This window comes from Sapajus apella, unplaced genomic scaffold (assembly GCF_009761245.1).
Source record: "Sapajus apella isolate SASKATOON/1434 unplaced genomic scaffold, GSC_monkey_1.0 scaffold121, whole genome shotgun sequence".
Classification (NCBI taxonomy): domain Eukaryota; kingdom Metazoa; phylum Chordata; class Mammalia; order Primates; family Cebidae; genus Sapajus; species Sapajus apella.
The window spans coordinates 1,293,546-1,320,460 of record NW_022437061.1 but is presented as its reverse complement, the minus strand read 5'-3'; the positions used below and the strand labels follow the sequence as shown (position 1 = coordinate 1,320,460).

The 26,915-nt window shown below is 37.3% G+C and overlaps 1 protein-coding gene and 1 long non-coding RNA gene across 3 annotated transcripts in view; both read right to left on the bottom strand.

The window, feature by feature from the left end:
- Positions 1–14,421, bottom strand: part of AFM (afamin) — a 48,686-nt gene extending 34,265 nt beyond the window's left edge. For both annotated transcript variants that reach the window (XM_032260982.1, XM_032260981.1), the window contains exons 1-9: positions 14,236–14,421; positions 12,129–12,177; positions 11,716–11,848; positions 10,321–10,532; positions 9,311–9,443; positions 8,592–8,689; positions 7,695–7,824; positions 4,183–4,397; positions 1,295–1,427 (exon numbers count right to left, since the gene is read on the bottom strand). In XM_032260982.1, coding sequence (XP_032116873.1) covers positions 1,295–1,427; positions 4,183–4,397; positions 7,695–7,824; positions 8,592–8,689; positions 9,311–9,443; positions 10,321–10,532; positions 11,716–11,848; positions 12,129–12,177; positions 14,236–14,323 — 1,191 coding nt within the window. In that variant the 5' untranslated portion in view covers positions 14,324–14,421. The remainder of the gene's footprint in view (positions 1–1,294; positions 1,428–4,182; positions 4,398–7,694; positions 7,825–8,591; positions 8,690–9,310; positions 9,444–10,320; positions 10,533–11,715; positions 11,849–12,128; positions 12,178–14,235) is intronic.
- Positions 14,422–21,605: 7,184 nt separating this feature from the next.
- Positions 21,606–26,915, bottom strand: part of LOC116538635 — a 13,808-nt gene continuing 8,498 nt past the window's right edge. The window contains exons 2-3 of the long non-coding RNA XR_004263715.1: positions 23,819–23,823; positions 21,606–21,828 (exon numbers count right to left, since the gene is read on the bottom strand). This is a non-coding gene — a long non-coding RNA (uncharacterized LOC116538635). The remainder of the gene's footprint in view (positions 21,829–23,818; positions 23,824–26,915) is intronic.

Genomic DNA, 26,915 nt, shown 5'->3' with positions numbered 1-26,915 from the left:
ACACACACACACACACACACACACACACACACACACACACACACACACACAAAAACCACTATTATTTACATATAAATCCAAATCCAACAAAGTTCATTTCCATGTGCAATGTTGGTAAAAGTGACATTGAAATGAACATTTCCAAGCGCTGTTTTGGGTCTAGACACCAGCAAAAACTTTCTAGACAGTACCTCAAAATTTTGTGTCAAATTTTTTTTTAAAAGTTCAGATATTTTGATGCAATAATTTTCCCCCTAATAATCTATCCTAAGAAAAAAACTCATAAAGATTAATAAAAATAAATGGAAGAAGATGTTCATTTCAGGGTCACTTACAAAATGAAAAACACCCTAAGTAAACATCCAAAATGTCCAACACACAGTAGGAAATCAGTTAAATAAATTATATAATTATAATGGGATACCGTTATTTAAAAACAAGTATATCTTGAAGTCAGTTTAATGACATAAAATGTTTTCTATACTAGAAACCGGAAGAGTCCAGGTAGTTTCCCTAGAGGGAACACAGCCCTTCTGACACCTGATGTTGGCCCCATGAGACTCATTTCAGGCTTCTGGCATCTTGTGAGAGAATAAATTTTTGTTGTTTTAAGCTGCTTACTTTGTGGCAATAGCAGGAAACCAAGGAGGCACAATTTATAACAAAAAAAAAAAAAGGTTTTCTATGTTACCAAATAAAAAACAGGCCCAAACATTTTCTAGGTATTATGCCAATCTTATTTTTTAGAACACACACACACACACACACACACACACACACACACACACACGCGTACTGAAAGGTTGAACAAAAATGTTAATTATAGCTATTTCCTGGTGGGAGAATCAGAAAAGGGCTTTTTGTAATCTTTGGTATTTTCCTAATAATCTACAAAAATCAATCATTCCTTTTGAAATCATCAAAAATCCAGTATGACTTAATAAAATACAGAATCCTAGTCATCTACAACAATCCATCATTACTTCTGAAATCCTATAATATCCAATATGGCTTAATAAAATACAGAATACATTTAAAAAATGTAACTTTAAACTGCTTAATGTCAAGAGATTTTTGAACTAACACACTGGATTAGTAGTCCAAAACATTACGCATCAGCCAAACTGATGACACTGGCCTTCCCAGTTGATCTTTTTAGGCTGAATCTACAGTAGACTCAGATTAATCAATCACATTTCCTACCCCCAGACTGGAGCAAAACTCTGATATCAATTTTTAAGTGTTTTATAGTTGTTCTTTTTTAATTTTCTGAACTTACAATGATGGAACCTACCGCATAATGGTAACAATCTGGGGGGTTTTCTGTGTTGCAGCAATTTCTCAGGAGATCTTTATATATTTGAACAACTCTTAAAAGCTGTGATATAGACAAGTCTGGATGTCTCCTCGAGTATTCAAAATTAAACCTGCAATGTGTAAAATATTTTTGCATATTAGAAATTAGAGAAAGAGCAAAAAGCCCAATTCCACTATTTTATAATCCAGTCAGATTTAATACTGACTCTGCTTTTGAAAGCTAATTTTCTACTCTGGTTTGGTCACAGAGTAATTTAAGAGGACATTTTGGCTACAGAAGATCATTTTATAAAAGTTCTCTTCCATGGTATATTTTAAACTAACAGTGTTTTTTACTTGGGAAGAGAGAATTAGTAGAGTTATTTAGAACTAATTATTGGAATGATTTGATCCATAAAACATGGGAAATAATATATTATGAAATAATTATGTTTGAAAATACATTCAGATTTCCAGGTTGGGATACTGGGAATATGGCTTCCTTTCACCCACAATGTGGTCTTGGTGAGAGACAGGGAGCAAGCTTTGCTCATTACTACATCCCGCCCCTTTTTTTTTCGGGATTTGAACTTCTCGATTAGTCTTGTTTTCTCTAATACCATCTACGCAGCTTCCCATTTGCTTTTCAGTTCAATTTGTGAGATATATTCCCATATCCCACGGCAGTAGTGCTTAACCTTCAGAGAATCAAGGCTCCTCTTAATATCTGATGTAAGCCATGGACTTCTTCTCAGGGGGGCAAACACACACACCTAAAAACATGTCTCAAATGCTGTGAAGAAAGATCCCTGGAAGCTTACTCGAGGCTGGAAAAGCCACTGAAGAAAACCTCAAACAGTTTTCTTCAAATATTTGACGGACTATCTCTCATGTGGCATAAAATTGGACATCTACTGAGTGGCCACCAGAAAGAGAACTAAACACAAGTGAATGGCTGCTATGGAGTAAATTGCATCTCCATAAAAAGAAAGAATTTGCTAGTGATATGATTAAATGCCTGAGATGTTCACATTCAGAAAGACTCTACCTTAAAACAGTGAGCACTCTGACTTGGCTTGCTCAGTTACTCTCTCATTTCTCCCCATGCTTCAAACACTTTTTATGTTGTAATAGTGATGATGATAAAAATGGTTTTTATCTGTCAAACACATATGTCAGGTACCATCTATCATTTTGTTTAATTGAACTTGATTTAATATCCACAACCGTGAGAAGTCAGAGAGGACAGTAGTTATAAGACCAGGAGTTTGGAGCCACATTGCTTGCACTTGAATCCTGGCTGTACCGCATGTGTGATTTTGGGTAAGTTACTTAACCTCTCTATACCTGTTTTATTACCTGAAAAATAAAGATTATAAAACCATACTATCAGAGGGTTGTTTTGAAAATTTGGTGGTTAGTAGATGAGAGGCACTTAAAATTTAGCAAAGTATTCAATAAACATTAGCTGTTATTATGTCCTAGATTTCAAGCCAAATTCCCTTCCAGAGCTCCATGTTCACATATAAAATTATCTCCTGATAGTCCCAATTACTTATTCTACTGGCACCTCAAAGTCAGCGTGCTCATACTTAAACATATTATCTTTCTCACAAAACCTGCTGTTTTTTTCACCTTGAATGGGAAAACTACCTACCCTGTTATCCAAGCCCCAAACTGGAATTTTCTCCAGATAAAGTTTCTAAAAACTAAAAGTGATTTTGTCCTTCCTTATTCTTCCACGAAAACCATTCAGTGGCATCCCATTACTTAGCATGTCTGCATGACATGGCCCCACCTGTCTCTCACCATCCTGGTCTCTCATTGCAGATACTCTGCCCACAGCCATATGCGCACCAAACCATTATACAGTTCACTTCATGCTCTACCTTCTCTATCTAGATTGCCAAAATTTCTTCAAGCACCATTTCCCTATCAAGCCTTTTCAGGATCGCCATATACAACTGACCATTCTTCTTCTGTTTCCCCACATTACCTAGAACAGGGTGCTATCAGAAATAACATTTTTTGCACTTATTTATTTATGTCTGACTCTTCTCACTTCATACTCTCTATAGATGAAGGCTTCCTGAAGATAAAAACCCAGCAAAGTTCCTGGATTATATTACATTGCCATAACTTTAAATTAATAGGTTTTTTCATTCATTTGTTTGTTTGTTTGAGACAGAGTCTTGCTTTGTCGCCCAGGCTGGAGTGCAGTGGCAGGATCTCAGCTCACAGCAATCTTCACCTCCCCAGCTCAAGCAATTCTCTGCCTCAGCCTCCCAAGTAGCTGGGATTCCTGATGAATAAGTATTCTTATACACATTTTATATATGACAAAGAAAGCACAGAAAGGTTAACTTGTCCCAGTGAGTAACAGAACTCAAAGATAGTCCCTGTGGCTCCAAGTTCACTAGTCTTCCCCTTAACTGTTATAGGTGGCATAGCATAGCAGTTAAGCTGGTAACTTGTTAAGCCAGGCCTCCTGGAGTGAAATTCTTACTCTGTCACATTTTAGCTGTGAATCTGAACAATTCACTTCATTATATCTCAGCTTGCTCATCTGAAAAATCGGGAGAAATTGTACTTATTTTGTATGATTGCTGTAAGAATTAAAATAGTTAAACTGTATAAAGTGTATAGTCCCATGCCTGGCACATATTAAAAGTGCTCAGTAAATGTTACCCATTATTTTATTAATATAGTTGTTTTTTCTTAAAATTATGTGAAAACACTATAGTCTATAATCATTATTTTTAAAAATTATACGATACCTAGTGAAATAAATGGTACCATTTCCTTTCACCTAAATTAGCCAACGTAAGTCAAATCTTATAAGTTTCTTTCTTTTTGCCTTATAAATTCAATAAAGAGTTACATTACTCAGCAAAGAAGGTGTCCGGGTCAGCATCTCGTTCTTGACACACATTTTCACTGTCAGTAAATTTTGCTTCTCTTGGAGATAAATCCTTTGGTCTATCATCTTTACTCGAGTTAATTATGCACTGGTCACGCTCTGGTATTTTCTTTTCACAGCACCCTTTGATTTTACTGGAGAGAGCATCTTGCTTTGAACAAATATGGTTCATAATCTTGCTCTGTACCAAATAAGAATGAGAGATTATTTTACTTTCAGAATTTCTTCAGGGCTGGGTTTTATTCCATAATAGAATGGTGGCATGCACAGTCAGTCATGAGCGCAGCATCTGAAATCACTTCATCAACTAATTTTATAGATAATATTCATTTAAATTTTGGATTTACTTAATGCACATGAAGTTTTACAATAAAACTTTATTTCTCAGGATTTAAGATGATGTCATTATTTTAAAATAGCCTCTACTACACATTTTCATCCATTATCAAGCATTGGTCTTTTAAATAACCCTCCTACACTGACACATTGACATCTTATATTCTAAATGTCATCTCTTTTCCATGAGAGTCCACCTATGCTTTCAGTGGAGACCACTGAAAAGACATGTTACTATAATACCTATAATCCTGGTCTTTTCTTGTGGCCAAGCACATGGCAAAAACTCAATAAATATTTGATAAGTGAATGAAAGAATGACAAGTGAATGAACTACAGCAACTACCAGATGTTGATTCATCAAATATATGAAGCTGTTCCACCCATGGTATCATTTCCTAATGTATATCATTCTCTGATGGATACCATTCATTTGAAGCTGTTCAGGTTAGCAAATATTGTTCAAGTATAAAACCTTACTCTGTCCCCATCCCTACCCTTTACTGCAGTTCTAACCTCTACATAAGAGTTGGGAATTAGAAAGAGGGTGTTGTTATCTTATTTATACATTAGTTGAATAATTTTTAAAAACTGATCTGGGCCCTTGCAGACTCTAGAATAAGACTGATCATTATCTCCACTCTCTGTTCCATTACCACTTGAACTATGTTGAGTTCCAGCAACACACCACACTGTTTCAAGCCATCATTACTTTACTCAAGCTATTTCCACTGACTGGAATCTTCTGGTGAACCCAGGGGATAAGTAGTAAGATGAAGCTCATGACTGAGGTTAAAAAAAAAGAAAATGAAATGGGGATTGGCAACATGTTTCCATCAAACCACATAGAACTTCAAAGCCAATCTTCAAAAAGATATTTGCATCTCATCTAATGCCATCATTGTTCTAGGCAAAGCATCTCTTATTCTGAGAAGTTACTTCTATTTTCAGTTAACTGTAATGCTGTTCCTCTTGTTTCTCCAGAAAGACATTAAAAAGAAGGAAATTTGAGACATAATACCTTAATCTCAGCCTCAAATTCCACAGAAAATCTATAATTATATCTTAATTCAATATATTAGATTTTAAATTATAGAACCTACATCACCATGAACAATCAAGCAATACAAAAATAAACCACAAAAGAGATTGCTTTAACTTGGGTACAGTTAGAAACAAAAATAATTATTGGGAGCATCTGTTGTCCATTGCTTAAATAACCAATTCTCAATACCCTAAAAGTCAAGTTATTTAATTGATGTGCTATCTTCACTGTGAGTCTAAAAGTCAAATCCCTTTCTTTCTTTTTCTTTCTTTCTTTCTTTCTTTTTCTTTCTTTCTTTCTTTCTTCTTTATTTCTTTCTCTTTCTTTTTCTTTCTTTCTTTTTCTTTTTCTTTCCTTCCTTCCTTTCTTTCTTTCTTCCTTTCTTTCTCTCTCCCTTCCTTCCCCTTTCCTTTCTTTCTTTCTCTTTCTTGTTTTCTTTCCTTCTTTCTTTCTTTTCTTCTTTCTTTCTTTCTCTCTCTCTCCCTCCCTTCCTTCCTTCCTTTCTTCCTTTCCCTCTTTCTTTTCTTTCTTTCTCTCTCCTTTCCTTCCTTCCTTTCTTCCTTTCCCTCTTTCTTTTCTCTCTCTTTCTTTCTTTCTTTCTCTCTCTCTCCTTTCCTTCCTTCCTTTCTCCCTTTCCTTCTTTTCTTCCTTCCTTCCTTCCTTTCCTTCTTTTCTTTCTTTCTCTCTTTCTTTCTTTCTTTCTTTCTTCTTTCTTTCAACAAGGTCTCATTCTGTTGCCAAGGCTGTTGGGATTATATCTCACTGTGCTGTATCCTCTAACTCCTGGACCCAAGCAAGCCTCCCTTCTTAGCTTCCTGAGTTCTGAGTAGCTGTAATTACAGGTGCAAGCTATCATACACTTATTTTTTTTATAAAATGTTATTATCTTTGAATGCATGAACAATTTTTTTAAGTTCTGGGATAGATGTGCAGAAAGTGCAGGTTACATATGTATACATGTGCCATAGTGGTTTGCTGCACCTATCAACCTATCACCTAAGTTTTAAGCCCCCATGCATTAGTTATTTTTCCTGATGCTCTCTCTTCACCCCCACAACCCAACAGGCCCAGGCATGTATTGCTCCCCTCCCTGCATCCATATGTTCTCAGTAGTCATCTCCCACTTAGGAGTGACAACAGAAAGCATGAACAATTAAAACTATGCCAAAAATATTTGTACCGATACATTTCCTTGGAGAATCATTTTAAAGGTTTCCAGAGGCTGGGGATTGAGGAGATGTTGGTTAAAGGACACAAAATTTTATTTAGACAGAAGGAATATATTCAAGAGATCCATTGTATATCATGGTGACTCAGTGATGAGTTCATACCACTATACTGAGTACTTTAAAATTGCTAAGATTTGGAGTATTCTCACCATAAATAAATAAGTATGTGAGGCAATGCATATCTTAGTTTGATTTAGACATTCCACAATATGTATATGTATATATTAATATATATGCCTATATATCATGATATATATACATACATATATATATCGTGTTGTCGTGTACCATGAGAATATACAATATTTAATTGCCCGTTAAAGGCAGGAAAGGAAAGGGAAAGTGGAAGGATAAGAAAGGGAAAAGGGAAGACAGAAGGCCAGAGAAAGGGAAGCAAAAGATAAAGGGAAAAGGACAGTTAAATTAATGTATCCACTTATTTGGAAAGGCTATACCTGAATAGCATAAGGAAGCTCAAGGAAATCAGCTCTTAAAAACATAATGATAACAGGTAATTCCCTGAGCTTCACTATAGGTTTCTAATCTCTCTGAAAGAGGACTTATAATGTAAGAGAAAACTTCAGTCTGGACTGAATAAACTTTGAAAATTTTGAAATTCTTGAAGTTTTACATCAAGAAATTTCGCCATATAACATACAATCTGCTGAGTAATCTTTAAAACTTCCAAGTATAAAAAAATCCAAAGATTTATTTGTAAAAATTTTATATTTTATTTTAGGATATCATTCAAAAGTTACTTCACATTCTGATTTCATTGTGGCGAAGTACTCACACATCAGGGCAACTTGAGAACAAAAAATACGGTTGCCAAAATCCCTATTTTAACTTGGTTTTAAAGAATATTTACCATGTGACGGATGCAATGCACAACATCCCCTTCACAGCATTCATCATAGTTGGAAGAAACATCTTCTATGAGAGAAATAAGCTCCTTAAATTCAATCTTGGGGAATTTTTGACTGAGTATCGCAATATTTCTGGAAAGAGAATTGATAATCCACAAAAATAATTTGAACAGTAAGTAGAGCAAGTGGGAGTAATTTGCTAATACCATGTGAATAGTTCCAAAGAGCATTGCCACTGTTGTTGTTGTTTTTATAGAAGTCTTTAGCAAACAGCTGGTGCACAGCCTACATGATCACTTTGAAAATCTTAGGCTGATATTTTAAGACCCCCAGAGTCCTGGATGTGAGCAAAAAACAAAACAAAACAAAAACCTGAGAAGTGTGCTTTCTTCCATAATTACTATATCAAGACATGCTGTGTAAGGCCACCACTTCCTACTCTAAGCTCATGGCAGCCACAGATAATTCAACTTGAAATCTCAAAATTTTTCTCAAGACATTGCCTTAGTACCCACTACTAATTAGTTAGGGTGAACACTAGAGATAAAATGTATCTTTGCAGGCTGTGTCATTATTAAAGTCAAAGGCCAAGGGATGAATTATTTCTAAAGCATGTATGAGTTTTAAAACCCTGGTTTGAAACTCCCAGACCAGTTCAGATTCCCAATTAACCTAAATATATCTCAGACACAGCCACCATTCTCCTTTGGGTCTCCCCACCTCCCAAAGCTTCTCTCATCTTGACCTAATGTCCTGGTTCTGAGCTATCCAAGTAGGCTCAGACCCACCTCAAGGCCCCTGGATACTAGGAAGAAAATAAAAGTCATCAACCATTTAACAAAAATGGGACACAGACAAGGAAATGCAAGCAGAGACAAGATATATAGCATAAAACTCACATAGAGTTAATGATTTTGGTTCCAAATTTCAAAAGTGCCCCACAGGCATTGTTTTGATAAGAAGAAAATGCTTTTAAATATTGCATGACAGGTACTGTCTGAAGAAGAAAGAGAAAATTCTTTTGAAACAGTGGCAAAATCTCACTATTCTCTTATTTTTAAATCACATTTCATTCAAACCATTACAAAGTTTGTTCAGAGAAAGAAAATCTACAGGATTTTTATTTCAATGAACACACATATTAAAGAAATATGCACTTATGGCACATCACAAAGGTAGGACCAGTCTTCCTGGTGATTGAATTGCAATTGGTAGAAAGGCGCATAGTGCTCCATGGTGAGGCAGCATGTTGTGAGCTTGGCCATCTCTACTGAGATTATTCCATTTCGTTTGTAGTCAAAAGACTAGAAATTATTAAAGATAAAAAGTAAAATGTTATCTTTCACCCAGGGCATTCAATCACCAGGGCTTCCTTCCAATTTATAAAGAAAACAAAGCCAGAAGAGAGACCCTGGAAATGACTGACTGTCTTTCAAGAGTCTCAGGTAAAGAGAATATTTACAGCAGCACCTGGTAACCAGTGGTTTGAAAATCATTGAATATGGCAAAAGAACATCATATACAGTAAGCAAGCCTTTTGCTATAAGGTAAGTCAACGTCTGGATCTGTGGTATTGAGTGATTCCTTTTCCTCTTCATTAAACAAATGCTATACCCACTCTTGTTTGAAAGCAGTTGACTTTGTTTTGTTCTTCACAACATGATTTAGCCACATCCCCAAAATGAGCAGCAACAGTTAGAAGTGTAGGGGCGAAGACAAACGGGTTCCTTCTGGCAACTTCATACACAAAGCTATAAAAAATAAAAATGAAAAAGAGAGAGAAGAAGGGAAAGGGAGAAACAGGAAAGCAATGAATGTAGACAAGGGAAGGGAGGGTAAGATGGGAAGGAAAAGAAAAGATAGAAAGAGACAAGAAAAGCAAGTTGTAAAACAAGGTAAAAGGAAGAAAGGTTTCCCCTTACAGAAAACTTCAATACAAGGCAGCTTCATCCAGTTCCTAATAAGAGTCCTTTGAAGTCCTTATCATTGAAATTGCTCACTTCAAAGAAAGAATGATGATTACAGTTCTAATCCTAAACACTGAGCTGTGGCTACTCTCCTTCCAGCCGCATGCTACTAGCTGGTCGGCAGTTATCTCTTCCATGTTCAAATAACAGCTATCAATATACACTCTATCTGAGATCCAGGGGTCCTATTTACTTTTGTTCAGATAAACTTGTGATTTAGATTTCAAGGTGCAAACCAACGTTCCAGAAAAAGTCTCTGCTTCTACAATGACTGCACTATTAAAAAACAGATGTTTTGCTAAGCATCCTATAATTGAGTGTCTGCCTAAGGGGAAAGCTGCAACTTCCCATTGGGAAGAATATATTATTTCCTCCACTGTGCATCCTAGCAATTTAACACCACATACACACCTCTGCTCTAGGACTTACCAATTAGAAGATACAATTCATTAATATAAGGGTCTTGTAAGCAGGGTCCGTATCTTGATCATAGTCATATCCTGAACACTGAGCACAGAATCTGACACACAGTATATTTTGAATGAATGAAACAATCAATCAATCAATTAATGAACCCAGCCATATTTCTTTGAGATAGGTATTAGATTCAGCCTAAGATTAATTCTTCAATTGAGTCATTTTTTACTAATATTAAACTTACTGATTTAGAAAGGATTCTTTGTTATTTTTAAAAGCCTGGCATTTCTCTTCAGGATCCAGGGTAGGGAAAGGAGGCAGAAATCCCACATCAGCTTTCTTGTTATAGAGAAAACAGAGTCTTCTTTCAGCATCAGCCTTACTGCAGCAGTGTGAAAAATTATGCTTTTGTGGTAGCCCCTCCATAGCACATATTGCTTCCTGTAAAACATTATTCTATACAACGGAGACGAAAAGGACACTTTTTAGTCATGGTAAAGTAAAGCTTCTGTACTCTCTAGAAAACACAATAAAAAATTTTCCCACCACTACCAGCAGAGCTGCTTCTCCTTCTCCTTCTCCTTCTCCTTCTGTTCTTCTCCTTCTTCTTCTTCTTTGGAATGGGGTCTTGATATGTTGTGCAGGCTAGATTTGAATTCCTTGGCTCAAGTGATCCTCCAGCCAAAGCCTCCTAAATAGCTGGGACTGCAAGTATGCCCCATTAAAGCATCTTTACCCAAATCCTTGACAACCATCCTGTTCTTTCAGAATCTTTGTTCATGTATCTTTTCACAAGACACTTTAACCTCTTACTCTTCCCTTGCTGCCTACCTTTCCCTTCTACCAGGCTTTTCTACCCATCTCCCAAGGTGGACATGCTGGCACGTTAATGTATTGGTAGAGTGTTTAGAAGTGCTGTTTAGTTGTAGTTTTTTTGGAGATGCAGATGGTGATTCTACTTGGAGGAAATCCAGAAAAGGGATGTGACAATAGAATACATATTGAGAGAAGCAGCTAAGGAGGGTGTCTCTTTACTTTCACATGCATTTTCAGTTATAGCTTCCTCCTCTGCCTGTATATACAGGGCATACCGTATACATACTGCGAATATACAGCAAGCTCCTTATGTGCATCATAATACAGAATTATTATCTTTCCTGAGGAAAGTACCTTGTTCTAAATACCAGTATTAGGCAAAACAAAAATGCTGTGCACAGAATATCTTTTATTTCCTATTTTCAAGCCAGAAATTAACTCAGTGTTGGGCAAATAATCTTGTGTGTTTAAGAAACACAAGAAATTGGCTGGGCACAGTGTGGCTCATGCCTTCAATCCCAACACTTTGGGAGGCCAAGGTGGGAGGATCACTTGAGGTTGGGAGTTCAAGACCAGCCTAGCCAACATGGCAAAACCCTATCTCTACTAAAAATACAAAAAATTAGCTGGGCATGGTGGTGCATGCCTGTAATCCCAGCTACTTGGGAGGCTGAGGCATGAGAATTCTTGAACCCAGGAGGTGGAGTGAGCCAAGATTGCCACTGCACTCCAGCCTAGGTGACAGAGCAAGACTCTGTCTCAAAAAAAAAAGAAAAAAATACATAAAAGCAAAAAGGAAAAGAAACACAAGCAATTTACTTACAGGTAATTTTGAACACTTTGGGAGCATGCTGTTAGCCATACAGCTGTCTTTGTATTCTACCATGTCTTTAACCAGCTTTTCCATTTCTTCAAAGGGTGCTTCCTGAACATACTGAGCAAAGGTAATGATGGTGCTGCAACAGTTCACATAAGGCATACAAAGATCAGTTGCAGAGTTTCTATTTATGGCTAAGAAAAGTCACAGGAAAATCCTGAATAGCCTCAGGATATTACCTACTGTGATGGCTATAAATTTTACAACTTGAGGCTTTACCTGAATTTTATAATTAATGTTGTCTTTACTTCTTGGATATGATTTATATTTAGTTAAATTACTTTTGAGAAGCATTAACATTTATAGAATGTATCGGATTATTTTAAAAAAATCATCAAAAAGTATTTAGCACAACTCACATGTATTCAACATTCTCTTCTATAAATTTCTGAGTGATATTGAAGTTATCTGAAAGGCAAGAATATTTAGGTTATTACATAGCATGGTTTTCTAATATTTTTCAAATAAGAAACAATGCATGGCATTTAAGTGTATAAAATACAAAATAGACCACTGATGACAGGAGATAACTTTGCATATTTAACAAGAAACAAATAAGTCATATGAACAAAACAGGAAATGCTAATCACTGTTGATTATGTGTTCAAGAAATACTTACTAAATTGAATTGACCTAAATACATCTTAATCTGACTAGACTTTAAATTTGCCATTGATGGCTCCCCAGATAGAAATGTCAAATACATTACCATGCTAAATGTCTATCATTTATGACTAGAGAAGTGATATGAAAAGTAACTAATGGGTGATGCAATGCCATTACAGCGCCTGATGAGAGATGCTGTAGCATGCTGGTGGTCAGCATAGTTTATAGCACAACTCAGTCATAGATATTTAAGTCATCTCCAGGCCCACCTAAAATCATGGATTCCTCCCAAATGAACATATACTAATTGAAGTATATTTATATTTGTTCACATAAACTACATTTTTTTTTGCAAAGTGTTGTGCTGGACCCTATGAAGCAATCAACAATGGCTAAAATATCTCCCCTTGAAATCAGGTTCCTAAGCAGTCTTTAGTGGAAGTTACTCATGCATGTGACAATAATCTAATTTAGAATGTGATTAAGTTGGAAATGTTTTATAAATCCTGGGTGAAAAAGAAAAAAGTATTATAGGAGGAGTGACATATGAGTTGAGCATGAGTAAATATAAGAGATTCGGCTAGCAGAAAAATGAAGAACTCTGTCTGTCTGCATGGAGAGAGAATGATGTGAGTAAAAGCGTTAAGGTAAGAAATCTTAAGAAGTATTTAGGGAGAGTCAATCTATTTTTATAAGAAAGTGGGTCATAAAAAGGAATAATGGGACCTAGAATAGAAAGGACCTGGGTCCAGATTATAGGAGTCTTGCATATAAAGAGGGGAGTGGGTTTCATTTGGAAGGCATGGAGAGCCCTGGAAAATGTTTATATAGGATAGAAATCTGATCATTTCTATACACTAAGAAATACGAGTCAGGTCGTGGTTTATCTAATGTCATGGAACTTTCCACAGTGCCTGACAAATAGAAAAAGGTAAGAAATAAATTGTCAAATAAATGGGCAAATGAAGGGTGGATGGGACAAAAAAAAGAAGGCCCTAGGAGACTTTTGCAACAGTCACACTGAGAAATCAGAAAGATCTAAATTTTGATAGGGGTCATGAAAATGAAAAGGAAAACTTGGATACAAGATATGTTAAAGAGGCAAAAATCAAGATTTTGAAACAGGTTGTTACAAAGGAAAAGGAGCAGGAAAATTAAAAAATGACCACTCTTCAAGCCTGTCTCACTAGCGGGTATTGTAGGGGTATATCAAATTGAATAAGACACTATCCATGCCTTCAGGGCCACTACCATGCTTAGGGCATGTTTGTTAAGTCAAAGAAAGGAATTCCTTCTAGGCCAAAAGATTAGAAAAAGACGGCTACTCTAGACAGATGAGGTTCAAAATATTCCCTTTGGATGGAAGAAATAAAAAAAAGTTATCCCTTCCTCCAGACTGAGATGGCCTTGGACAGTCTCAGGATAAATGTTCAAACTGTACAGTTGAAGCAGGAACTAGGTTCTGCGTTCCATAAATATATAGCTGGGAAACATGTTGGACAACTGAAAGTTCCAGAAAAATCCCAGTTTATACCTATTGTTTCACTGTTACCATCATTGCAAGAAATACCAATATTAGAATCCAGATTATGTCTCCCAGCAACACTTTCTGTCCTGTCATAGATTGCTGATTATTTTTCAGATATGACAACTGTTTCTTCATAGAGACTTGGTAATATGACCATCAAAGTACAAATTCTGAAAAAGTTAGTTCGGGACAACTGGTTAGTCTATATAAATTAGTGACAGGGTGAAAAAAAAAAAGCAAGTCAAGAATTAACTTGAAAGAAAACAAAATTTTAAAAATAGAAATTATCCTAACTGGTCATGCTTTAGCTAATATCCAAATAAATTTCTTACCTAGATCCTGAAGTTCTGTGGGCAGCATTAGGGATTCAGTCAAAAAAAACAAGAAAAAAATAAAACCTGTAAGTTTTAATTGTTTCATCTTTTTAGAAACCACATTTACAAAAGAAAGTAATGTTGTTGAGGAAATCAAGTTTTTATATTCTTTCACATTATCAGTAAAATTGTAACCTATTTAATCTTTTTCTGAAATACTGAGTATTTGATATTTTTGATCACTCTGCAGAATTTCTTGCTAATTATTACCCAGAAAAAAATTATCTTTGTATTTAACTGGAAAAATCTATTGAGTTGGAACAAAAGTCCACAGGCTAAGTAGGCACAATACCTAATCAAATAAACAACCAAAAAAAAAATCTTAAGATATTGCAAATATTAAAGAAAAAGGGCTAAAACAGATATAATCCAGCAAGCTATCATATGCATATATATCCAAAGGAAGTAAAATCAGTATCTCAAAGGTATAAATATATACACCTACTATGTACCCACAAAAATTAAAAATAAAAAATTAAGAAGATATACTGCACTCCCATGTTTATTACTGCATTATTCACAATAGCCAAGATATGAAAACAACTTGTCAGTAAATGTATAAATAAATAAATAAATAAACCACACAAACATGCACACAATGAAATACTATTTAATCTTTAAAAAGAAGGAAAATGTGTCTATGAGACAACATAAATGAATCTGGAGGACATCATGTTAAGTGAAATAAATCAGACACAGAAAGAGGAGCACTGTATAATCTTACTTATATGTGGAATCCAAATATCAAACTAGAAACAGCATAAAATGGTGGTTATCAAGGGTAAGAGGTAGAGGAAATAAGGAGATGCTGGTCAAAGGGTTCAAAGTTTCAGTTGTGTAGAATGAATAAGTTCGAATGTGCAGCACAGGGACTATAGCTAATAATACTGTACTGTATACTTAGAATATGCTAAGGGACTGTCTCTTAAGTATTCACACTGTCTTAAAAGGAAAAAAAACAGGTAACTGGCTCACACCTGTAATACTAGCACTTTGGGAAGCTGAGGTGGGTGGATCTCTTGAGGCCAGGAGTTCCAGACCATCCTGGGCCAACACAGCAAAATTAGAAAAAAGCTCTTTCTCTATAAAAATTAGAAAAAAAATTAGCTAGGAGTGGTGATGTGCACCCAGCTACCTAGGTGGCTGAGACACAAGAATCACTTAAACCCAGGAGGCAGAGGTTGCAGGGAACTGAGATCACACACTCCAGTCTGGGCAAAAGAGCAAGACTCTGTCTCAAAAAATAAATAAATAAAATAACTATGTCAAGAGATGGATATGTTGATTAGCTTTACTGTAGTACTCAAGTCACTATGTATGTGTATTCAGAACATCACATTGCAAACTTTAAATATATATTTTTTACTAATTTTTTTTTGAGACAGAGTCTCATTCTATGGCCCAGGCTGGAGTGCAGTGGTGCAATCTCGGCTCACAGCAACCTGCCCCTCCAGAGTTCAAGCAATGCTCCTGGCTCAGCCTCCTGAGTATCTGGGATTACAGACACATACCACCACTCGGCTAATTTTTGTATTTTTAGTAGAGACAGAGTTTCACCATGTTGGTCAGGCTGGTCTCAAACTCCTAACCTCATAATCTGCCAGCTTCAGCCTCCCAAAGTGCTGGGATTACAGGTGTGAGCCACCATGCCCAGCCTTTAAAGGGAAGAGTTTTTTAAAAAGCAATGGAAGCCAATGAGACAACTTGACAAAACAAATAATTACTGGAATATGATACACTATTTTTTATTAATGAATCTATGCCAATATAAAATTTAAATTAAAAATGGGGAAAAGGAAAGCTGTTCTCTACAGAAGAATGCCAACAAATCAATCTAGTAAGAAGCAAAGCATAAACATTTGTAACCACCATACCTATAGCTGATTTAGGCCAGTTTCATGAATGCATGATAAAGTCATTGGTGAAAATTTATTGAGCAATAGCATTTTTATACTTTCAAAATATCACTTCACAGGTTACTTATTAATTCCAAAGGGCAAAAGACACATTTGCAGGTGAATACATAAACAATGATATAGTCACTCTATGGATTATTATTTACCTTTAAAACTAATGAATATTAAAAATATGTAATATTGGGAAATATTTACTAAATGACTTTTGGTAAAAGAGTGGAATGTAAAATTTTATATGTTATCTGTAGAAAATGGCAGAGTGAACAGATTCACTAAACCAAAGTAAGGGAGGGAGAGAGATAAGAGAGAAACAGAAAGGGAGATTGAGAGATTGATTTTGTCTCCAAACAGAATGATGCAACTGTATGATCAGTATCTTTGGTGGCAGCTGGTGAATAGTCCTAATTGTGCTGACCTCTCATTGTTGCCTCTGTTCTAATTGGTTTTTTTGTCAAATGATTAAAAAGACAAAACTGTTGCTAAGTATATTCAAAATTAGTCAGAGATCCATTCACTTTTCATTTTCTGCTCAGATATGTTACTTCTTATTTCCAATTACTGGTTCACATCTGGCAACTAAAAAATAACTCTAATTCATCCATTCCACAAATTTAGTCCTCCCTACCATTAAAAAGCATGAGATATTTTTATGGCCACGTGAAGTGAAATAGCAGCCTGTGCCTACTTAGAAACTGAAAGTATCTAAGCTAATTTTCTTCCTGGTTATTTTATATTTGCCTCAAATGATCTAATTACTGGCTTCTTCATTAATGAGTAAGGTATTTTGAAATTTTCTCCAGTAAATACACCAAATAAATTTTACTTCAACAATATAAATGCACACATATGTATTCAGATACTGAAGAAATAAAAACAGAGAGGAAGCCAGTAGTATATGAAAAGCTTGAGAAAATCCTGGAAACTATAAAACAGATGGAATTAAATTAATGGAAAAAATAGAGGTAAGAGAGAACTTCAACTCAAACCCTGGGAGATGACATCAATTCTTCCCAAGAGCATTCCAGAACTGTTTCAAATCTAAAGAATATAAAGAGCAGATATGGGCCATGGGGAAATAATCAGGAGAAGAATATAAAACGTTACATTCTGAACAGTTGAATTAGAACAGGACATTACTTCCTTTTCTCTCTCCCTACCACCACACACAAATGTATAAAATACTTGGGTAACAATGTTTGATATCTTTTACATCTAGGTCAAAATCCAAAAATGACTCTTTCTTAGTTTGGATTTCTCAAAAGCAGACCTCTAGGGAAAGACTTGTACTTTATTTGGAAGGCAACTGGAGGAGGCACAGTGAGGAAGGACCAAAAAGGGAGAAAAGCAACCAATAATTCAAGTGTTAATGAGAACAGTAATAGTGTAGGCAACTGGAGCATAAGCCTGTTCAGAACTATGTGGGAAGTGGAAGATGCCCTAGAATCATCCTGACAGAGGACTGAAAGACTGGGCCATTATTCCATTGACTAAAGACTACATAGGCAAGAATAATAATCAAGACCAATCAGATATACATGAGCAAAAATAATAATAATTCATGATTATCCATAATTCAGAGGAAAAAAAGAAAGCTATTGAGGCATGGGGCTGTGCAAAGCAGCACTATCATATAAAACACATTCTAAAAACATCATAATAGCTAAAACAGTGTGATGACATTGGCAATATGCAGATACAACAAAATGAAAGTCTAAACTTTGATCCAAATTTTAGTCTGTCTGTATGGTAATATAATTCTGAAAAAAATCAGAAATCCAAATGTAGAAAATTTTAAAAGGAGAGAAATTATAAAAGTATTATAAGAAACACAAGTGATGGGGGAAAACTTTCCTAATTATAATGCAAAATAAATTCAACTACATAAAAAAAAATTTTAAAGATTTTGCATGAAGACTTAGCTGGTCAAGACATCCTACTAGACACAGTCAGGTGGAACAGCTGCCACTGAGGAACTGAGATGACTGGCACACCCATAACAGATCTTCAGGAGGAAGGCACTGAGAGTGGACAGAGGAAAGACACAGAAGCTGGGCTGAAGTGAGAGGAAGCTAAGAACCTGTATGGGGTTGCCATGCACTGGGGTTCACTGCCATTTCTCAACAACTCTAGGGGAGTGGGTGAGTTGAACTGGCAAGGAACAACTGCTTTGAACACAGGCCTCAGGAATCCTGACACAGGAGACGCCTCAACCACCATATACACGCGAGTTGGCAGAAAGAGCTGCTTAGAGAAGTGGTAGGAATAGCACACCAATCACTTTGGCCTACACACCAGCACAACAGCCGATGTGTAGGCCAAAGGGATTGGTAAAGAAGGATCTGGAATAGAACACAGCCAAAGATGTCCATCCCCTCAGGCTTCACTTGCTCCCATAGGAGACTTTATCTCTAGGGGAACTGTAGGACCTAAACTATACAAGGTGATCTTGCCCATCGGACAGGGCTGGTCTGACCTGAGCACTCCTTGGTCTGCTGGGCAAGCTCCAGTGCCCTGGGGCCCACATCATAGCTCCTGCACTGGCAAACCATGCCTAACTGGCAGAAAGCTCCAGCAGGGCAGCCACCATGGCCATGCACCAGCCTGCCTGCTCCCTCTCCACACTGTGGCATCCCTCAGACACACAGAAACCCCCCAACCACCACCTGAACCACTTTGCAGGCACATGTGCACTGTAGTTTTTGCCTTCCCGGATCTGCAAGTGTGCATGTGCATATGCCCTATCTTGCCACTGCTGCAGTGGGGATATGCACTTTATCTCCCCTCATCCCACCAAACGGGCATTGCAGTTAGAACCTTGGTGGGCACAGAGCCAGACAGCACTACACCCTCCAGCACCATTCCCTTGCACAAACAGCCACAGGAGTGAATCTAGGCACAGAGAACAGCAGACCCTCCTCTACTCTGAGCAACCACCCCTGTCTGTGGCTCATAGAGAGCACAAACGGAACTGCACCTACCAGTGCCCTGCCTTCCTACCAACACCACCACCAGTAGAACCATGTGCACAGTAAGCATCAGGGGTCCTCCACCCTCCCCAAGCCACCCTGCTTCTGTCACTGTGGTGAATGTCCACACCCTACTACAGCTGACAAGTGTGCACCCCACAGTGCTGACATGCTGCTGCTGCCACTGCTGCTGGCATGTATGAATTAAGACAGATCCTAGGCCAGACATAGTGGCTCAAGCCTGTAATCCCAGCACTTTGGGAGGCCAAGGGCAGATCACCTGAGGTCAGGAGTTCAAGATCAGCCTGGCCAACCTGGCAAAACTCCATCTCTACTAAAAATACAAAAAAAAACTAGCCAGGTGTGGTGGCCTGTGCCTTTAATCCCAGCTACTCAGGAGGGCTGGAGAATCACTTGAACTTGAGGGGTGGAGGCTGCGGTGAGCCAAGATCATGCCACTGCACTCTAGCCTGGGTGACAGAATGAGACTCTGTCTCAAAAAGAAAAAAAGAGAAGACAGATCCTGATGCCATCACACTACAAACCACTTTATGCTGCTGGCATGAGTGAATTAAGACAGATCCTAATGCCACTACACTACAAAACAGTTTGGCTGATACCACTTGATCACTTGATATGGTTTGGTTCTGTGTCCCCACCTAAACCTTACCTTGAATTGTAATCCCTATAATCCCTACATGTCAACAGGGTGAAATGGAGGGGTACCAGGTGGAGGTAATTGGATCATGGGAGTGGTTTCCCCATGCTGTTCTCATGATAATGAGTGAGTCTTTCACGAGATCTGACGGTTTTATAAATGCCTGGCATTTACCCTGCTTGTACTCACTCTTTCCTGCTGCCCTGTGAAGAAGGTACCTGCTACTCCTTTGCCTTCCACCATGATTGTAAGATTCCTGAGGCCACCCCAGCCATGTGGAACTGTGAGGCAATTTAATCTCCTTCCTTAATAAATTACCCACTCTCAGATATTACTTCACAGCAGTGTAAGAATGGACTAATACAGTAAATTGGTACAGCAGAGAGTGGGGTACTGCTATAAAAATACCCGAAAATGTGGAAGTGACTTTGGAACTGGATAACAGGTAGTGGGTAGAACAGTTTGAAGGGCTCAGAAGAAGACAGGAAGATGTGGGAAGGTTTGGAACTTCATAGATACCTGTTGAATGGCTTTAACCAAAATGCTGATAATTACATGGAAAATGAAGTCTAGGCTGAGGTGGTCTCAGATGGAGATGAAAAACTTCCTGAGAACTGGAAAAATGGTGACTCTTGTTATGCTTTAGCAAAGAGACTGATGGCATTTTGCCCCTGCCTTAGAGACCAGTGGAACTTTGAACTTGAAAGAGATGATTTAGGGTGTCTGGCAGAAGAAATTTCTAAGCAGCAAAGCATTCAAGAGGTGACAGAGCATAAAAGTTTTGAAAATTTGCAACCTGATGATATGGCAGAAAAAAAAAAAAAAAAAAACATTTTCTGAGACAAAATTTAAGCCAGCTGCAGAAATTTGCATAAGTAACGAAGGGCTGAATCTTAATTGCCAAAACAATGGGAAAATGTCTCCAGGGCATGTCAGAGACTTTCCTGGCAGTCCTTCTCATCACAGGCCCAGAGGCTTTGGAGGGAAAAATGGTTTCATGGGCTGGGTCCAGGGCCCCTCTGCTGTGTGCAGCCTCAGGATTTGGTGCCCTACTTCCCAGTTACTCCAGCCATGGCTAAAAGGGGACAGTATACATCTCTTGTCATTGTTTCAAGGGTGTAAACCTCAAGCCTTGGCACCTTCCATGTGTTGTTGGTCCTGTGAGTACACAGAAGTCAAGCATTGAGGTTTGGGAACCTCCACCTAAATTTCAGAGGAGTATGAAATGCCTGATGTCCAAGAAAAGTTTGCTGCAGGGATGGAAGCCACGTGGAGAACCTCTTACAGGGAAGTGCTGAAAAAAATGCGGAGCTGGAGCTACCACACAAGAGTCCCCACTGGGCACTGCCTAGTGGAGCTATGAGAATAGGGTCACCAACCTTCAGATTGCAGAATGGTAGATCCACCAACAACCTGCATTGTGCACCTGGAAAAGCCACAGACACTCAATACCAGCCCATGAAAGCAGCCAGGAGGGGAGCTATACCCCGTAAAGCCACCGAGGTAAAGCTTTTCAAGGCCATGGGAGCCCACCTCTTGCATCAGCATGACTTGGATGTCAGACATGGAGTCAAAGGAAATCATTTTGGAACTTTAGGGTTTAATGACTGCCCTATTGGATTTTGGACTTGCATGGGGCTTGTAGCCCTTTTTTTTTGGCCTATTTCTCCCATTTGGAATGGCTGTATTTACCCAATGCCTGTACCTCCTTTGTATCTAAAAAGCAACTAGCTTACTTTTGATTTTACAGGCTCATACATGGAAGGAACTTACATTGTATCAGATAAGACTTTGAGCTTGGACTTTTGCAGTAATGCTGGGATAAGTTAAAACTTTGGGAGACTACTGGAAGGACATGGTTGTGTTTTGAAATATAAGGACTGGAGATTTTGGAGGGACCAGGGATAGAATGATATGGTTTGGCTCTGTGTCCCCACCAAAATTTCACCTTGAACTGTAATCTCTAGAATCTCCATGTGTGAAGGGCGGGACTAGGTGGAGGTAATTGAATCTTGGGGGTGGTTTTCTCCAAGCTGTTCTTGGGCTAAGAAGTGAGTCTCACAAAATGTGATGGTTTCATATAGGCATCTGGCATTTTCCCTGCTTGTACTCACTTCATCCTGCCGCCCTGTGAAAAAGGTGCCTGCTTCTTCTTTGCCTTCCACCATGATTGTGAGTTTCCTGGGGCCTCCCCAGCCATGCAGAACTTTGAGTCAATTAAACTTTGAATCTTTCCTTTATAAATTACCCAGTCTTGGGTATTTTTTCATAGCAGTGTGAGAATGGAGTAAGACACACCCATATGAATGCAGTGAACATCAATCCAGAAGCACCTCAGCCCTTCACAGCACAATAGATTCCTTACCTTGAAGAGCCAGAGGATGAGGCCAGGGCCTGATACAAACCCCCAGAATTAGAGCACACACTCCAGGAGCTGGGAGCTGAGTGTTGCCCTCTAAAATCTTCCATAAATGAAGCAAGTCAGCTGAATCTACTTTATGCCACAATCAAACCCTCAAGGTCATCAAACGGGTTAACAGAAAAAAGAAACCCAAGCAAAGGTCAGAACTTCAAAGATTGAAGAACCACCACCACACAAAGATAAATAAAAGAACCTGCGCAAGAACTCTAACAATTAAAATACACAGAGGGCCTTCTTTCCTCCAAATGACTGCACTACCTCTCCACCAAGTGTTCTGAACTGGTCAGAGATGGCAAAAATAACAGAAGTAGGATTCAGAATATGAACAGAAGGAAAGATCATTGAGATGCAAGAGATGATGAAACTCAATCCAAGAAAACTAAGAAGCATAATAAAATGATACTGGTGCTAACAGACAAAATAGCCAGTATAAAAAGAATGTAACTGCCATTATAAAGCTGAAAACCACACTAGAAGAATTTTGTAATGAGTTCACAAGTATTAATAGCAGAAAAGACCAACCAGAGGAAAAAAATCTCAGAGCTTAAAGACTGGCTTTCTGAAATAAGACAGTCAGACAAGAATAGAGAAAGAAGAATGAAAGGTAACGAACAAACCTCTAAGAAACATGGTTATATAAAAAGACCAAATCTATGACTCATTTATGTTCCTGAAAGAGATGGGGAGAAACATGGTTATGTAAAAAGACCAAATGTATGACTCATTCATGTTTCTGAAAGAGATGGGGAGATTATAAGCAACTTGGAAAACAAATTGCTGGATATCATCCATGAGAACGTCCCCAACCTAGCTAAAGAAGACAACATTTAAATTCAAAAAATGCAGAGGACCCCAGTAAGATACTCCCCAAGAAGATAATCCCCAAAACTGATAATCATTGGATTCTCTAAGATTGAAATGAAAGAAAAAATGTTAAAGGCAGCTAGACAGAAAGGGCAGATCACCTATAAAGGGAAGCCCATCAGACTAATAGCTGATCCATCAGCAGAAAGGATCAGAAGAGATTGGGAGAAGATCCCTTCAACAAGTCAGAAGAGATTGGGAGCTAATATTCAACATTCTTAAATTTTAAAAAACTCCAACCCAAAATTTTATATCCAGCCAAACTAAGGTTCATAAGCAAAGGAGAAATAAGATCATTTTCAGACAAGAAATGCCGTGAAAATTTGTTACCACTTTACAAGAGCTCCTGAAGAAAGGAGAATTTCTTTACAAGAGCTCCTGAAGAAAGCACTAAATATGGAAAGGAAAGACGATTACCAGCCACTATTAAACACACACACACACACACACACACACACACACAGACACACACACACACACACACACAAAATACAGAGACTAAGAACACTATAAAGCAACCACCTAAACAAATCTGCAAAATAACCAGCTAATATCATGATGACAGGATCAAATCTGCACATAGCAATACTTACTTTGAATGTAAACAGGCTACATGACCCAATTAACAGGTAGGTACAGGATGTAGAGCTGGATAAAGAACCAAGGCAATTGGTATGCTGTCTTTAAGAGATCTGTCTCACATGCAATGACACACATGGGCTCAAAAGGAAGGGATAAAGAAAAATCTACCAAGCAAATGGAAAACACAAAAAAAATCATGGGTTGCAATCCTAATTTCAGACAAAACAGACTTTAAACTAACAAAGAAAAAAAAAAAAAAACAAAGAAGGGCATTACATAATGGCAAAAGATTCAATTCAACAAGAATATCCAACCATCCTAAATATATAGATGCATCCAACACAAGAGCACTTAGATTCATAAAACAAGTTCTTATTACCTTCAAAGAGTTGCAGGCAATAACAGTGGGAGACTTTACCACTCTTCCACTGACAGTATTAGACAGATCATCAATGCAGAAAACTAACAAAGGTATTCAGGACCTGAACTCAGCCCTGGATCAAATGGATCTGATAGACATCTACAGAGCTCTCCACCCTAAAAGAACAGAATATACATTCTTACCACCACATGGGGCACATACTCTAAAATCAGCCACATAATCTAACACAAAATACTGCTCAACAAATGCAAAGAACTGAAATCATAACAACCACTCTCTCTGACACAGCACTTTCAATTAGAAATTGGGACTAAGAAATTCAGTCAAAACCATGCAATTACATAGAAATTGAATAACCTGCTCCTGAATGACTTTTGGATAAATGGAGGCAGAAGTTAAGGCAGAAATCAATAAGTTATTTGAAACTTATGAAAACAGAGATATAACATACCAGAATATCTGGACCAGAGCTAAGGTATTAAGAGGAAATTTTATAGCACAAAAATGACCACATTAAAAAATTAGAAAGATCTCAATTTAACAACCTAACAGCACAACTAAAAGAACTAAAGAATCAAGAGCAAACCAACCCCAAAGCTAGCAGAAGACAAGAAATAACCAAATTAAAGCTGAACTGAAGGAGATTGAAACATGAAAAACTGTTTAAAATATCAATGATCCCAGGAGTCTATTTTCTGAAAAATGTAATAAAATAGACCACTAACTACACTAATAAAGGGAAAAAAAGAGAATGTCCAAATAAACATGGTTAGAAACAACAAAGGTGATATTATCACTGACTCCACAGAAATACAAATAAATCTCAGAAAATATTATGAACACCTCTATGCACACAAACTAGAAAATCTAGAAAAACAGGATAAACTCCTGGAAACATACAGTCTCCAAAGACTGAGACAGGAAGAAATTGAATCCCTGAACAGAACAATAATGAGCTTCAAAATTCAATCAGTAGTAAATAGCCTACCAACAAAAAACAGCCCAGTACCAGACAGACTCACAGCCAATTTCTACCAGATGTACAAGGAAGAGGACTCCTATCTAACTCATTCTATGAGGCCAGCATCAACCTGCTTGCAAAACCTGGCAGAGACACAAGAACAAAAACAACAAAAACTTCAGGCCAGTATCCTTAATGAACATCAATGCAACAATCCTCAACGTAGTCCTGGCAAACTGAATCCAGTAGCATGTCAAAAAGCTTATTCAGCACAATCAAGCAGGCTTTATTCCTGGGATAAAAGTTTAGTTCAACTTACAAAAATCAACAAATATGATTCATCATATAAACAGAACTAAAGACAAAAACAACATGATTATCTCAGTAATGCAGAAAAGGCTTCTGATAAAATTTAACACTCCTTTTTGTTAAAAACTCTCAGTAAACTAGGTATCTAAGGAACATACCTCAAGATAATAAGAGCCATCTATGACAAACCCACAACCAACATCATACTGAATGAACAAATGTTGGGCATGTTCTCCTTGAAAACCTGCACAAGACAAGGATGCCCTCTTTTACCACTCCTATTCAATATAGTATTGGAAGTCCTGGCCAGAGCAATCAGGCAAGAGAAAAAAAATAAATGTCCAAATGGAAAGAGAGGAAGTCAAACTATCCCTGTTTGCAGATAACATGGTCCTCTATCTAGGAAGGACTATAGTGTCAACCCAAAAGCTCCTTCAGCTGATAAACAAGTTCAGCAAAATCTCAGGGTACAATATCAATGTGCAAAAATCACTAGCATTTCTATACAACAACAGTAGTCAAGCTGACAGGCAAATCAGGAATGCAATCCCATTCACAAGTGCCAAAAATAAAATAAAATACTTGAAAATACAGCTAACCAGAGATGTAAAAGATCTCTACAAGGAGAACTACAAAACGCTGCTCAAAAAAATTACAGATGACACAAATGGAAAAACATTTGAAAATTCCTATTAGAAATTTTGAAATATGCAATACATTATTATTAACTGTAGTCACTATGCTGTGCAATAGATCTCGAAAACTAATTTCTACCACCCCTATCCTCTGGTAACTATCATTCTACTCTCTACTTCTATGAGTTCAGCTTATTTCAGATTTAATCTATGAGTGAGATCACACAGAATTTGCCTCTTTGCAACTGGCTTACTTAGCATAATGCCTTTTAGATTTCTTCATGTTGTCTCAAATGAAAATTTTTCTTCTTTTTTTAAGGCTGAATAGTATCCTATCCCATAATTTCTTTATTCATTTATATGTTGACCAGCAGTAAGGTTGCTTCCATCTTAGTTATTGTGAATAATTTTGCACTGAATATAAGAGGGCAGATAACTCTTCAACATACTGATTTCATTTCCTTTGTATATATAGCTAGAAGAGGGATCACTAGATCATATTGTAATTCTATTTTTGCTTTTTTGAGAAATTCCAGCTATTCTTCATATCTCCAGATCCTTTTCTGCCTAACCTTGCCAACACTTATCATCTTTTTTCTTTTTGATAATAGTCATCATAACAATTGTGAGATAATATCTCATGTGGTTGTAATTTTTGTTTGCCCAGTGATTAGAGGTGTTGATCCTTTTTTATATACTTGTTGGCCATATGTATGTGCTCTTTAGAGAAATTCCTATTTAGGCATTTTGCCCCTTTTTAATTGGGTTATTTGGGATTTTTTTTCTATTGAGTTATTTGAGCTCCTTATATATTTTAGATATATAAGGATATCCAAAATATGTATATATAAAGATATATAACTTATCAGATATATGGTTTACAAATATTTCCTCCCAGTCCATAGGTTTTCTCTTCACCCTGTTCATTGTTTCTTTGCTGTGC